This window comes from Fringilla coelebs (genome assembly GCF_963513975.1).
Source record: "Fringilla coelebs genome assembly, chromosome: 18".
Lineage (NCBI taxonomy): Eukaryota > Metazoa > Chordata > Aves > Passeriformes > Fringillidae > Fringilla > Fringilla coelebs.
This window is the reverse complement of record NC_140044.1, coordinates 7796853-7811534: the sequence shown is the minus strand read 5'-3', so window position 1 is coordinate 7811534 and position 14682 is coordinate 7796853. Positions and strand designations below refer to the sequence as shown.

Sequence of the window (14682 nt, the reverse complement as noted above, 5' to 3'; positions counted from 1 at the left end):
AATTTAGTCAAGATCTGCCCTTTTGCTTCACTTGCATAGATGTTCCCCGAGTGTCAGGAGGCAGCCTGCTGCCAGGAGCTGCTTGGGTGAAGCTCAGGGATCCAGGAGCAGCTGAGCAAAACAGTGTCCGTGGACAATCTCTGCAGCAAAAGCCTGGGATGTGGGAGCTGGAGATCAGGGGAGAGGCTCCTCAGCAGGGGGAGTGATCCTCTGTTCCCTGTACCATGCTGTCCCTACTCTGATAGACCATGGCACTGCTGGGGTGCCACAGTGCTCACAGGCTCTGTCACCACTGGCACTGCCTGACCACAGACAGAGGCTGTACTGGGGCACAGGCAGGTGTTTCATCCACTTCTCCTTGGGGTGGGGGTTAGAAATGGCCTGAGAATCGTGATCTGGGCATGGGAGAAGTTGTGAATCCCTCCCAGATGTAAATCAGGGCTGGCTGATTCTCTACAGAGCCTCACAGAGAGTGAGATACAGAACAGAGCACGTTTGGCCACCTCCATCTGGTCTCAGCAAACTGCAGCTGTGAGGAGCAGCCCTGACGCCTCTGAGAGGACACACTTGATAGTAACATAGGTGAGGAATTTATTGGAAATGCACTTTAACTTCTGAGATTAACTGCTTTTAAAAAGAACAGGTTTATAGTGCACCCCAAACAAGATTCTCTCCCTGGGGAGGGTAAAGGCCACAAAAAGCTTTTGCTTTGAGTTGTCAGTCACTGTCCAGCTGAGAATGGGGAGGGATCATCACAGCTGTGAAGAGATCAGAGAGGTGTAGGGGGTGCTAAAGGGGCACCCTTCCAAGGATCAAGGGTTAGGAAGTAATTTCTGGAAGATGACTCACTCTTCATACTGAAGAATTTGGAATAGATGTGCCATTTTCTCTGCATATGGTGCTGGCCAGGCACAAGTCAGGAGGGGTCAGGGTCAAGTACCCACCTCATCCTCAAACACCCCTTCAAATAATAAACCCTCTGCCACAGGGACCGTGTCTCAGCCAGTGCCCCAGGCTGGGCAACGCTTCCTCTGCCCCTGAACCATTTGGGTCCTCAGTGATGGTGTCTTCCCAGGTGAGCTCCATCCTTGTGGTTCCTCTTTCCCATCCCAGCTGCTGTGTAGGTCTGTCAGGAAGGAGATGCCTCCTGTGTGCTGGTGCTGGGAGCTGTGCCCTCCTGCTGCTGCAGCCTCTGGAGCAGGAGCAGCACGTTGTCGGTGAGCTCGTTCCGTGGCCGCCCCATCCCGCCGAGCTTCACCGGCCGCAGGCTGGCGTGGGGGGGCTCGTAGCCCTCGGGGCAGCACACCTCACTCAGGAGCAGCCAGGTGCTGTCAGGGTCCACGTGCATCAAATGCAGGAAAACACTATGGAAAACAGTAGGAAGAGAGGAAAGAGAGTAAGGACAAAGCCTTGTGGTTGGCACCCAAGGGGGTTATTAAGAGCTAAGGAAAGCTTTGATGCTGCTGGCAACCTCTGGCAGCTGCACAAATTCTGCTCTTTACAGAGGGCACTGCAGTGGCCCCTGTGCCTAAGAAAGCAGCTCTGTGTCTCACAGCTACTGGCATGTGGGAGAAAAATATTTATGATAGCACACAGTCACTTATGGATATCAAAGAAGCAGCTGGTGCAGGACTGACCCAGGCTTGGTGCTGGCACTGCGTGAGCTGCTGCTGGCACAAGCATAAATCTGCCTGTCCCACGTGCTGGGGAGGTGACTGTGGGTGACTGCATGTGCTATGCATATCTGGGATCTTTTGGACAGCAGCTCCTGCAGAGATCTTGGAAGAAGCTGTGTGTGTTGTTCACCACCCTCTCTGTTTTTTGGGGAGGGAGGGAGTTAACCCATCTGGGCTTCTCTGCCTTTCCAGAGGTGGCAAACCCAAGAGTATTTGGGGACAGCTGCCCAGGCTGGGCCCCAAGGGAAGTTCAATGCTCTGTTTGAGGGCTTTTTGCTCAATTGAGATCTCCAACCATCCCAAGTCCTTATTAGCTGCCTCCAAATTTTTCTCACCTTTCACAGAGCAGGATTTTAAACCAAATCCAAACAGAACCTTCATTAACAACAGAATGAAGGAAAAGAGGAATCACAACTTCCTCTGCAGATTTACTGCTGTGTTGATGGTTTTCACTTTGCATTTCCATACCTCAGTAAGATGGGATTTGCCTTTCCAGCATGCCCTTCACACAGGGCTCCAGCTGTGAGCTGCTGGGACACAGCTGCTGCTGAAGAGCAGGAAGCTCAAGGAGTGAAAGAGCAAACGCTGATTTGTGTGACCTACACTTACTCACCCCTTCGTGCCAGTTCTCCCTGCAGCAACCTTTGGGCTTAGCTAGGTCTGTGTCAGGGTTTAATGCACAGAAGGTGTACTAGGCTTAACTGGTATTAAACTGTCTGGCTGTGCCATGAACAAAATTAGACTGGAATTTGCAAGGCCTCTTCCTGAATGCTGCTGAGGGCTCTGTGAGCACCAAAGGCACTCAGCACACCTATGGTACAGTTTTCCAAGATCCCAGTAAAGCCCAGCCATGAGTCTTCAGGTCTCTAGTTTTCAGTGAAATCATGGAGCTATGCTGAGAACAGTTGCCAGGTCAGGTAATGGGAAGAGAAATCAAGGAGGTCTGTCTCTGCTCTCCCAAGAAGAATAGGACTGAACTCTCTCTCTACAAGCAAAGATCACTTGCTTCAAAAGCCACACAAAATCCAGACAGATCTGATTGCTGTCCAAATTTCTCCTGGAAGAGCTTTCATCCCTAAAGTGAGGTTGCTTCCAATGTAAAGCAGGGAGAAATCCCTTTGAGAAGCTCTCCTCTGAAAAGGGAGTGAAGTGCCATGGGTAAAGTGAAAGAGCACAGAAATGAGATGAAGGTAGGAGAGAGCTCCCTCTCCTTTTCACAATAACCCTGTGGATGTGACTTGTTACTCATGCACAGCCAAAGCTGTTGCTTTTGCCTCTCTGCCATTAACACCTCACCTGTCCCTCAGTGCAGGTCTCTGAACAGCAAGAGGGGAGATGTCACCACTGAAGCTGTTGGCAGCGTCCCCTCCCAAAGGTGCTGGCAGTGCCTATCTGCCTGCTCCAGAGGAACCACTGGGAATGCACTCCACAGTGATAGCTGGGCTTGGCAACAGCTGCCTCAGCAACACGACCTTTTTCTGTGGATTGGCCAGATGCAGGTGAGCTCACAGGACTCCTCACTGCCCTGGCTTTGTTCCTCCAGCTCTGCTGACTGCAAGGGGAGGACTGGCCCACTCGGTGCCAGTGAGGGGCTGGCAGGGACAGGGGAGTAAGTGATTTTTGTAATGGCAGCTTCGTGCAATACTCAACAGGCAAAAATAGATGCTGGGAAAAAAAGGGTATGGAGCTCTCACTGCTGCCATCCTGGCTCCAGCTCTGCAGACACTGCCCTGCCCGTGCCCTCAGCTTGGCTGTGACAGCAGGAGCACACAGCTCTGTGTGCCAGCAAACACCAGCTCCCAGTGCTTCCACCCAGTTTTCAATGGGCAGCTGCGGAGATAATCCTTGCTCCTTATGGCTGGGATGGGAGCAGGCAAGGACAAAGAGTTGCTGTGAAGTGAACATGGGAAGAAGGGATATTGTGCAGCAGGCTGCTGATCCCCAGCACACACACAGCTGTAGCTCTTACACTCACAGCACAGACACTCTGCTCTCCAACCTCTTCCCAATCGGCTGCTCCAGGGAGAGCGACCCTCAGAGATTATCCAGAGCCTGGAGAACTCACTGCCTCTGGTGCCCATAATGGTTTGAGGCTGTGATTATCCCCAATAGCCTGGAGTGCTCTGCAGCTTAAAGAACAACTTGACTTTTACATTTTCAAACTAACTCTGGGGTAGTTTCCAAGCAACCTGTTTCCATAGCAAAGAATCCTGGGGTTAATCCAAGTTTGTTTTCTGTTGTTGCCTTTTCTTTTTTTTTTTTTTTTTTTCTTAAATATCACTTTATTGAATTTTGCCTTGAGCAGGTGGCTGTTCTGGAATGCTTCAATCCAGCCTGGGAGTGACAGCTGACAATGAATACCCAAAAAACCACACAAGCCAACCAGGAGAGGCAAGCTGCATAATCAACTTTGGTATGAAAAAAGCTCCCCAAATAGCTCATATTTGTCCCAAGAGTGCTAAACTTATTCTACTAGCACAGAGCAATTTGCTTATTCTATTGCCTTGTCTTTTCCCAAACTCCAAGCAAAGCCATGGCACAGTGAGCAGACTGGCAGAAGGACAAGGCTTCCTGGCTTTCCATCCCTGCTGAATATTTAACTGGATACAGCCCACCATAGGCTTTGGTAAGAAATCAGGAAATTATTTCAGCATTTTAGGGGAAAAAAAAAATCATTCCTATCCAGACTGCTGACTGAAAGGTCATGGGCTGCAAACATTTAGTAGGAATTAAGTGTAAATTTCAAAACAGTCACTTGAAACTGAAGGAATGGAAAACTACTTGTCAGTTTTGACAAGGGCCGGTGACAATTTCCTAATCTCTTTTCCTTCAAGGTTTTATTCCCTGAAGTGAAAGCTTGTCAGGGATGATGCAACTTCATAAATTGACGAGAAGCTCGGATTTACATACTGTGACTTTCAGTTTCCACCATCTCCCCTGGCCTTGTTCCCAGAGGTGGGCCCCCACACACCCTCCCTTGCTCAAGTCTTTCTGGGCACTTCCTCATCCTTGCAAGGGCTCATCTTCTTCAATGATAGCAAAGGCATTTCTAGTGCTCCTTGCCATTCCCAAACTCTTCTTCAGCAGGTTTGGTCCCTTTGGTGATTTTGCATTTGTTTTTTGTTTGTTGTTTGGTTTTTTAAAAAACTTTGGATAATACTCTCCTGGAATACTCTCAGCAGTCATCTTCTAGTAAAACCTATTGTTATTGTCCCATTTTCTCTTCCTCAGATGTGCTGGAGTTCTTTTTTTCCCAGCATCTATTTTTGCCTGTTGAGTATTGCATGAAGCTGCAGTTACAAAAATCACTTACTCCCACTGCTTCATCTAATAAAGCTACAGGGTCCCATAAATGGGATTAAGCAGACTCCTCGGGGCCTGATAACATCCCTGGATGATAGCCAAACTCCCTTTTTCTTTTTTTTCTTTTTTTTCTTTTTTTTTTTGGGTGGCTCAAGCACCTTGGCCAAAACTTCCTGCTCAGCCCTCTGCATGCTTACAGAATCCTCACATAGTCAATGTATGATTTTTGGAGCTACAGCTGACTTTGCCAGTCCTGACCTTGCTCTTGACAGGTCACAACCCATCAGTTGAATAAGAACCCTAAGAGCTGAGCAAAGGCCAGTTAGTATAAATCACCATGGCAAGCTGCTTCCAAACATCCTTTTACCTCCTATGATTTCTGCAGTGATAAAGCTGAGTTATGTGACGTATGCTGGCGCTCAGGCTGGGGCTATGATTAGTTCTGGTCTATCTGTTTTTAGAAGCATTTAAAATGCAGAATTTCTCATGTATCAGGCTGATAACACTGCCCTTGCTTAGATGGAAAGGCCCTTATGTGTGACAGCCTGTGTCAGTTTGCAGGATTACTTTCAGGCACATGGAGAGCAAGAATAGCCAGAACTTAGAGGAATGTGGTGGTTCAGCAGCTGGAGAACAGAAATGGAGGGGTGGCTGAGAAGTGATTCTTATCCTGATACAGGAGCTGATTGTTATGGTCCAAACTAATTTTGACTTTTCCAGGCTGAAACCTCGTATCAGGGAAATACAGTTAAAAGTGAGTGTGATACAATAAACTCTGATTCATTCAGGCTTCAAGACCAGGGATCACACAGGGCTAAACTAAAAAAAATTAAACCCAAAAGAAACCTCCAAATGCTGCCATGTCTATAGTGTCAGGCCAGGCATGATGCATGCCTCAGTGCATACATGTGTCTGGTCAATGGAGTTAAACAGGAGACAGCAAAGGCTTCCAGGAGCAGCTTGGTTCACATATGTGATGTATGGTGCATCAAAAGCATGGGAGGAGGAGCAAAACATATGGCATTTCCCCCTTAAAATATAATAAAAGTAACACACAGGAGAAAAATGTTACTTGCCCTGAACTTTGCTGCCCTTTTGCTCTAACAAGTGAGCTCACTTCAGCATACAGCTTCCAACAGGGCTCATTTCATATTCCCCCTACCCCTGCTGTTGGGGGGAAATTGCACAGCTTCTCAAGCTGCTTGGTTAATGATTTAAAAGCTTCAGATTCCAAATATCTAGATAAACCCTGGTGTTCTGCTTTTCATCCAGCAATGCTTGCACAGACTGAGGCATTATTGCATTAAGGGGATGCACTCCCACAGCATAGAGCCCCTCTGCAGAACAAATGCTGCTGGAGCCTGCTGTGCTGCTGTGAAAGCCTCGAAGGTAAAAATAAACCTGCTCCCATCCGTGCAGAGATACAAACAAAGGAATGCTCCAGCTCGGGAGAGCTGAGCCTCTGAACTGCTGCCCAGCCACACAAAGCCCTTCACACCCTGCACCCCCGGGAGCCCGTGCTTTGTGAAAGGGAACGGATGGGCTGCACTTCCCTTTGCTTCCTTTCCAGCAGCCTGCCCTGGAAATCCGAAACTGCAGAGCCTGCGGAGCCTGCTGCTTTCCCCTCCCCTCCTGGGAGGGCAGGGCTGGCCACACAGGAAGGCGGGGCTGGCTGGTTTTCACCCCCATCATTCAGCAGAGGGGCTTCCTGATTTATGTCCCATGTTCTGTACCTGGACTCGTTTTGTCTCCTGAAATCCCCAGCTTAGGTTCCAGGTGACAACATGTGACAACAGTGATTTCTTATCCTGACAGCAGAACATGCTGAGCTGGATTTTGTACACCAAGCAGCAAAGTATGTCTATCAACACTTCCTAGAGCTGGAGTGTGTTCACCTAAACTGTCTTTGCTCTTTTAGACTCTCCCAGCCTTCTCAGAGCAACACTGGTGCCAAGACTGACAGCTTCCCAAACAAACTCTGGTCCACCTGGCAGAGCCTGGGTTGGAGCCCAGGGAAAATGGAAGGATTACAGAAGTAGATCCCCCAGCCTGCAGAAGGTATTAAGTGATAAAATACAAGGGAATGCCTGGCACATCCTCTTCCATAGCTGTCTTCCCTCTGCAGTTTGATGCCACCAGTGGGCCAAAAGCCTCAAGTATTTGGTGAGAAAAAAAACAAGTAGCACATCTTCCCCTCTATCCCCAAATGCACTGCAAGGTCACCTGTAATGTGACAAGCCCTGTTGTACAGGACTTGAATGTGCTGGAAGGTGGAACAGGAAAGGTGCAAAAGGAATGGGATCATCATGCTCCCTCTGCCCCCCACTATTTGTACACCCAACACACCTGCATTTAAGAGACATTACCTCTGGGCAGCTTCTTGCAGTTTCACAGGTTGCTTGGCACTGAGGTAAATCAGGCAGGCATCTGCCACTTTATTCAGGTCATTCTCGCCTGCAGAAATGGAACAGGAAAGAAGGGTAGGAGGTGACCTCCTCAGCAGCTGCTGCCTAATGGAATCAGCTCCAAATTGGCAGCAGAGGCTTCAGAGCCTTTGAGCTGTCTGACCCAGAGCTCTTCTGACCTTGCCTTTTAAGCATCTTGCTGCAAAGCCAGGAAAGCAATCAAGGGCACTGAGAGGAAAAGAGCAACTAGCCAGCAAACCTTCTCCCTCATCAAAGCCAGCTCCAGAAATTTCACTTGGGGAGAATTTCAGAGTTTCATTCAACAGAAGACTGTGATGTGCTGGATTTAAAGGGTCCCCCAGAGATAAGCTCACAATGGAACCAGTCAAGCTGGCCAGAAGTCCTATCTGGGCTCCAGTTTGTCCAGTAAGAACAAAAGTGTGGCCCAACAGCAATGCAGGGATTCCGTTCTGCACCCCCTTCTCATCCACAAGTGGGATGAGCAGTTACATTTTGCATGTGGTGGGAACCTTCTCTCCCATTTGTCTCCTGGGGAGAAAAGAGTGCCCAGCACCTTTTTAAATAGCTCCCAAAGAGAACAGATTAAGGCTAGAGAACATCAGGAAATCAATTCTGGGCAGCAGGAGGAGAAGCAGCAAGTTGAGAGGGGACAAAGTCTGGCAGAGATCCACGCAGCTTGTGCTTCCTCTGGTACTCACCCATGTCCAGCTTCTCACAGAGAGAGCCCAGGCCCTGCAGCACAGCCAGCTGCAGCTTGAAGGCCAGTGTGTGGCTGTACACAGGCCCAGCTCTGGCACTCACTGGGGCCTGGCTGAGGAGGGAGCTGGTCAGCTTGGGCAGGACATCTTTGGAGAACCTCTGCCTCAGGAAGTCCCCACATGTTTGACCCAGGGTACACAGCACCTAAGAGAGACATCAGTTACAGGGGATAGTGCACACACTGGCCTGGGAGGAGCTCAGAGATCCACACCAGCCTGGGGGATTCTGACATTCACTCTCCTAGAGAATTGTTTTTGCAGGGGAGAGCACTGTGACCATACCTGCCCCAGTTTCCCCATAATGAGCAGAAGGTAAATGTTTGAGAGGCTGAGTGAGCTCTGCAGTGTCACCTGGCTGACCTCCTGGGCTGCCCTTCCCTCATTAGCACAGTAAAGGTAAGAGCAGCTGTGCATTCTTACTCAGAATTAGTGGAGGAGGCTCTGATGGAAAATGCCATTAAATATGATTATATCCTTAAATCTCTTTTGTGGTGCAGACAACCCATCTTTCCAAGCACGTCAGCAAGCAGAAAGGCCAAGTGGCCACAGAAAAAGGGCACCCAGCACTACTGGTGTCTGCACAGGATCAAACTCAAACTGGGTACAGAATGGCCCTAAATGCACTAAAAACAAAGGGGGATCCATGTGGCCAGAACACTGATCTCTGTTTTGGAACTTCACTGAGCTCATGGTCTCAAGTGTGCAGGACTGAGATGCTGGTTATGATGTGTTTGTTTTACACTGACTTGACACTTGTCCTGTAATTTAGGCAGGAAGACACTTTGGGGGGAATTCATACAGCAAAACTCAAGCTGGGTGCAAATTGTAATGATGACTTGAACTTTTCAAGAGTTAATTAGTTTTTGTACAGCAATCTCTACCTCCTTTTAGGGCAGGCACATGATAGGTATGGCTATTCTGAGACTGTAGTGTGTGGCTTCTGGAATTTCAGGAATCAAAACTCTCTTTATTCACACTGAAAGATTCTAAAATGAATCTCACTCTGCCCAGCAGATGAATTCCTCTGCAATGCTGCGGCTGGCAACCTCTGGAAACATGCTTTACTGGCCAGCCTGTGAGTCAGGAGGAGAAAGGAGCCAGCTGACAAGGTCAGGAGCTCTTTAATAATGTCATTATAGGGCCAAGTGTTTATGTGACCTCTCCCCTACCTTGCCAATGCCTCAATCATGATGTATTCCCTTGTCTTCAATCTGAGACTTCCAAAGAGGATGCTGGGACTGTGTCTCCAGCAAGGCTAAGCTGCAGTGTATGGTGCCCCTAACAGCTGCTGAGGCTGTAGAGCTGTTTTTCTCATCCCTGCAATAACCACCAACATTGCTGCTTCCCCCAGGAACAGCATCAAGGTTTTACCTGTGGACGAGCTGCAGTGAGAGTGGTACAAACCCACCCACAGCAGAGCACGGTGACCCCATGCTCCAAACCACATTTAAACATTGCTGCAGGAGCTTGGTGCTCTCTCCTGAGCTGCAGCACTGCTCGAGCCACTTCCTGCCCAAGCCCCAGCTGGAAATGCTCCTGGCAGTCCCTGCCATACCTTGAAGGCTCTGAGCACTGCCAGAGGGTCGTCGTTAATCAGCCGGGTGACGAGAGCTGGCCAGACACGGTGAGCCATGGGAAGCAGATGGTTTCCATGAGGATGCAGCATGGTTACACAGAGCTCCAGCACATCCAGGACCTGGGCAGGAGGGGAGGAACAGACTCTGAGTGCTGCAGTGCCAGGCATTCAGGTGGATCCCAGCATCACGGCAGCAAGCTGGGAGGAGGGGTTGAACAGCAAAGGGTGCGGTTTTACCGCAGCAGGAATGGGGACAAGTGAGCAGTGCTAGAAACCAGGCCTGCTTGGAAAGGGACAAGCACTGCAGTGACACAACCTGTGCTGGGTACAGAGCTGGGCTGGGAGCAGGGCAGGATTCCTGCCCTGATCCCACAGGCTGAGCTGCACACTTGGACCCCACTGCGGCTGTGGCAGCAGGATCACCTGGCAGAGCTGGGGCTGCTGGGATGAGAATCTAGGTTATGCCTCATTTTTCTGTCTCACTTTGCACTTTAAAAGGAGGCCACCTTCAAAGGGTTTTCATAATTAGGAAAAAGCCAGGCTTTTAGCCCTGCTTATCATCACCCCAGCTACTTCAAAAACATTCATCAGCCTGTGCACTGCAGCCTGAGGAAGGGGGATGGGAGGCACAGATGGGAGAAAGATGCTTCTGTTTCCTCCACCAAAGGACAAAGCACAAGACTTAACCGTCATGAGCATCAAGGCAAAGTGTCCGATACAAAGCCACCCTTAAGATTCTGTTCTGCCTGGCTGCCATTCCTAATCCAGAGCACTCCCAAAAAACTACCTCCCTTTCTCTTGCCAGGTTTGGAGGATCTGTCCTGCTGGAGCATATGGCAGCACAAACCTGGGGATGGCAGGGAGCCCAACGTGCATGGCACACATGCTGACGAGCTACCAGCCCCTTCATGGGCACCATCTGTCCCCTCAGAGCCGGTGATTACCGACCTTCAGCCGCACTCGGAGGCTCCCGTCAGACAGCAAGTGGATGCACCTCTCCATCACATCCCTGGCCAGCTGAGCATGGCCTGGCATTGGAGCCTCTCCTTCTGTGTCAGAGTTGGGCTCTCGCTTAGCAAGGGGAACCTCATCTGGAAGACAAAACCATTACTGAAGCCATGAAAATGACTTGGGAGCTCTGGGAGATCACAGTCACAGATCACCCACCCACAACGACTCTAAAAATTCCTGAGTAAGCCTTTGGCATTTTTTAATGTGCTTAGATATAGTTAAGCCAGTGAGTCCTGTGAGTTAGTGTCAGGTTCAGTTACGAGTGTGGGGCCAGGGAACATTCGCTTTCTTTACGGGACAATGCTGGTCTGACATTTGCAGTCTCTTCTCACCATGGACTTATTTCCCATTGATTTTTATTAAAAATGAAAAGCCTGGGTATTTAAAGATGAAGTATTTAAAGGTCAGGATTGCAGCACAGCCCAGTGAAGACTAAAAAGTTCCCTATATGAATGTCTGCAGTGCCTGCCACGGCCAAGTGAGAAAGGAGGAGTGGTATCGTTAGCCAGGAGAAAACAGTACAGAGATTCCCAAGGGAAGACGAGGAAACCACATAGGATCCTGGAAAGAGGAAACTTCAGGTCCTGAACCCAAATAAACTGTTATGAGGTAAGAAAAAGCACAGTGTGCTTGTGTCTCAGAGCTAGAGAAGCCTTGATCTGCAAACATTTGGCTCCCCCACTCAAAGAGAACAAAGTGAGGATGCCCAACAGCACTTAGCATGAAGCAAGGCCAGCCCAAAGAAGACCTGAGACTGCCAGCCTGGTCCCAAGGCTTCCATGTGACAAAAGGAAACCTCAGAGGTCACAGTCTCTCTGCAAGCTGACCATGCCCCTCTCCAGCCACGCACAGCACTGACCTGCCTCCTCCTCCTCCTCCAGGTCAGGAAGATCCCCCTCTGCAATCTGCTTCTGGCTGACATAGTCAAGGAAGAATCGTTCCACTTCTTGACTTGTCAATGTCACCTCCTGCTGTCCTTGGGACCGAGCCCTGCTCTGCCCCTTGTCAGTCTGCCTTTGCTGGTGTTCCTCAGCGCTGGGCATTCCAAACCACTGCACTGCAAAAAAGGAACTGACATGTCACTGGGCAACCACCATCCCCTCCTGCAAGTCAGCAAGGTGCCATGGATTCCCTGAGAAACGAGATGGTTCTCACACCTCATGGGATTGCACCTGACTCAGGCACCTGCTGTCACATCCTAGTCATCTCCTTGATAGTATGGGAAAGTTAAAAAGGAATACTGGTAAAAGTAAAAAGAAATACATGCCATGTGCTCCTACAGAATGCTCATGGGAGCAGCGAATTCATCCTTTCTCAGCCACTAAAGGCCATGTTCCTGTGAAAGGCTGCAGGCCAGGCAAACTGGAGAGGGAAAGTTACTGGCCATCTTTGCTTGAGCGCTGCCCCAGCAAGCAAGGTACAGTGGCCATCACACTGCTATTCCTTGGCTACCTGGAAACTCCCATGGCAAGTGGAAAGGTCCAAGTACCCTTAGTGACAGCAATGCTGAATTACAAAAAGTAAACATTGTTTTAGTACCTAGAGCAGTCATGACTGAGTGGAGGACCCTGAGGAAAGTGGAAGCCTGGCTATTGTAAGACTGATCTAGTGCAGACAGGACATCTTGGATTACATCTTCTACCAGTGGCAGCAAGCTGGCATCTGAATGCCTCAGCATCGTGTCCAGGACCTGGGACGCACGTGGCTGACAGGCCAGCTGGCGCAAATTCAGGGAAATCCCGTTCACCAGATAGTCAGAGTTCTCATTAATCAAACACCGCACCGAGTCGTAGCCACAGGCCTCACATATGTCTGCCAGTGTCCCCAGTGCTGTCTCGCTGATGAGCAGAGTCCTGTCACCAGCCTTCTCCAGCACAGGATAGAGAGCTGACAGCAGCAGCAGCCGGAACTCCTTCCCGAGGACCGCGGCGAAGCAGCCAACGCCCTCCAGCTGGATGCAGATCTGCCAGATGTTGCTGTTCATGGTGCGGGTTGTGACTGGGGGCTCTGGGGACAGATGGAGAACGCTGCTGGATGCCCCTCCTGCACGGACAGCGAGTCCCAGGTGCTGCACTGACTGCTCAGGGCTGCTTTCCTCTGTGTCAATGCTAGTGATCAAATACCAGTTTGCCTGGTCCATGTACTCATCCAGAATGGACGTTATGGACCCTTTGAGATCATCCACGCTCAGTGGAACTTCCCTCTCCTGCAGGACATGCACTCCCACTCCAGCAGCTCCTGTGACCAGCTCGTTGAGGATTATGGCTGCCTGCTTTCGGTACAGGCCAGACTCGCTGTACAGCCCCATGAAGTGATCCACAAGCAGGTAGAGGTTCCCATAGTAGCCAAGAACACGGCACACTTGCTGAAGGAGCTGGAAAACCTTCTCCTCTGTGAAGAAGCGGAAGTATTTCTTCTGGCACCTGCCCTTCTGCACACCATGCTGCAAGGGGCTTGGCAGCCCAGAGCGCCGTGCCTCCACTATCTTCACATCTGTCACATCCAGCTCCAGAACCTGCACCAGCGCCTTGGACAGGCGCTGCAGGTGGGACATGGAGTTGAGGACAATGTTAATCTTGGGGCCCAGCAGCTTCAGGTAGCCCAGCAACAAGCTCAGCGTGGAAACCTTGCCCGTGTCATCCTGAGAGTTCATCAGGCGGGGAAGGGCTGTGGCAAGAGAATGGAGGTTCTCAGAGAGGACATCAGCAAGAGCCCTGTTCTGTGCCACAATCCTCTGCTCTGCAATCCCTTGCAGAACTTTGTTACACCTGCTCTGGACTTCGCTGTTTTCATCATTAACCAGCCCAACCAAGGCCTTTAAGAGGTGACTGAACGAGTCCACCAGTGACTGACTGCAGTTCCTCAGTAAGTGGTGGACCAGCTCCACCAGCTCCAGTCTCACCTTCCAGTGGGGATGAACTGAAGAAGATTCAACCACCTTATGCAAGAGGAGAGAGAGTTTTTCAGCAGTACTTTTAGTCCAGTCAGGTCCTCTGTGGATCATTAGCTCTGATATTCTGCTGTGTTCCACTAGCAGCTTTTCCTTACTCTTTGGGATTCTGGCTAGCTGTTTGTCAGCCATGACCAAGCCAACAATCAGATATAAGAGTCTGATGGCAGAAACGGTGGTTTTGTGACCTTGTTTGATGTCTCCAGCAATAACTCGAGACAGTGTAATAGAAATCCCAGGCAGAAAAGAAGCAAACAAATCCCCACATTGCTGTGCCTCATCTTCATCCAGGTGTCGGTGCTCCTGGCAGTCACACTGCAGAACCAGGACCTGTAAGCACTCCAAAGCAGAGATCTTGATTTGCTTTGCTTTTTCTTGCTCTGCAAGTGTCAGAAGCAAAGACACAGCAAATCCTAAGAGCGGAAGGGTGGAAGGCTGGTACAGAGACAAGATAACATCCCCATAAGCCGAATGCATCAGGGTGTGGAGTGCCTGGATCACAGCCAGCTTCAGCTCCTCGGACAGCGGGGCGGCTTTGCCCGAGCTGGGAGGGGGAGCGAGGCAGGTACAGAGCTCAGAGAAGAGCTCCTGCAGCAGCTCCTGCTTCTTCACGCACGTCGCGGCAAGCACGGAGGAGATGCACTGCACCAGGCTCTGCACCAGCCGCTCCTGCTTGGGCCCCGGCAGCCGCAGGGCGAAGCGCAGCGGGAACAGCACGTACTCCTGCAGCTCCTGCAGGGCCGCGCCGCTCACCCCGGCCAGGTGCGCCTGCAGCTGCTCCACGTTCTCCACCGTCTGCGCCCGCGTCAGCTGCACGCAGACGGGGCGCAGCGCCCCGAACGCCGCTTGCGGGGTGTCGAACACGGCCATGCCGGGGGGCCGAGGGCCGCGGGCCCTGCCCGGTGCCGGGGGGTCCCACCCGGGCCCGGGGCCGCGCTGAGGCCAGGCCGGGCAGCCCGGAGGGTGACGGAACTGACGCCAA

The 14682-nt window shown here is 50.7% G+C and overlaps 1 protein-coding gene across 1 annotated transcript; it reads right to left on the bottom strand.

The window, feature by feature from the left end:
- On the bottom strand, positions 1–14635 carry TTI1 (TELO2 interacting protein 1). Its single transcript, XM_084217884.1, has 7 exons — positions 12290–14635; positions 11610–11807; positions 10688–10830; positions 9719–9859; positions 8104–8308; positions 7346–7433; positions 1–1364 (listed from the first exon to the last, which is right to left on the bottom strand). Exons 1-7 carry the CDS (start codon positions 14568–14570, stop codon positions 1130–1132), a joined length of 3291 nt encoding a protein of 1096 aa, XP_084074010.1. The 5' UTR covers positions 14571–14635; the 3' UTR covers positions 1–1129.
- Between the last annotated feature and the right edge of the window lie 47 nt (positions 14636–14682).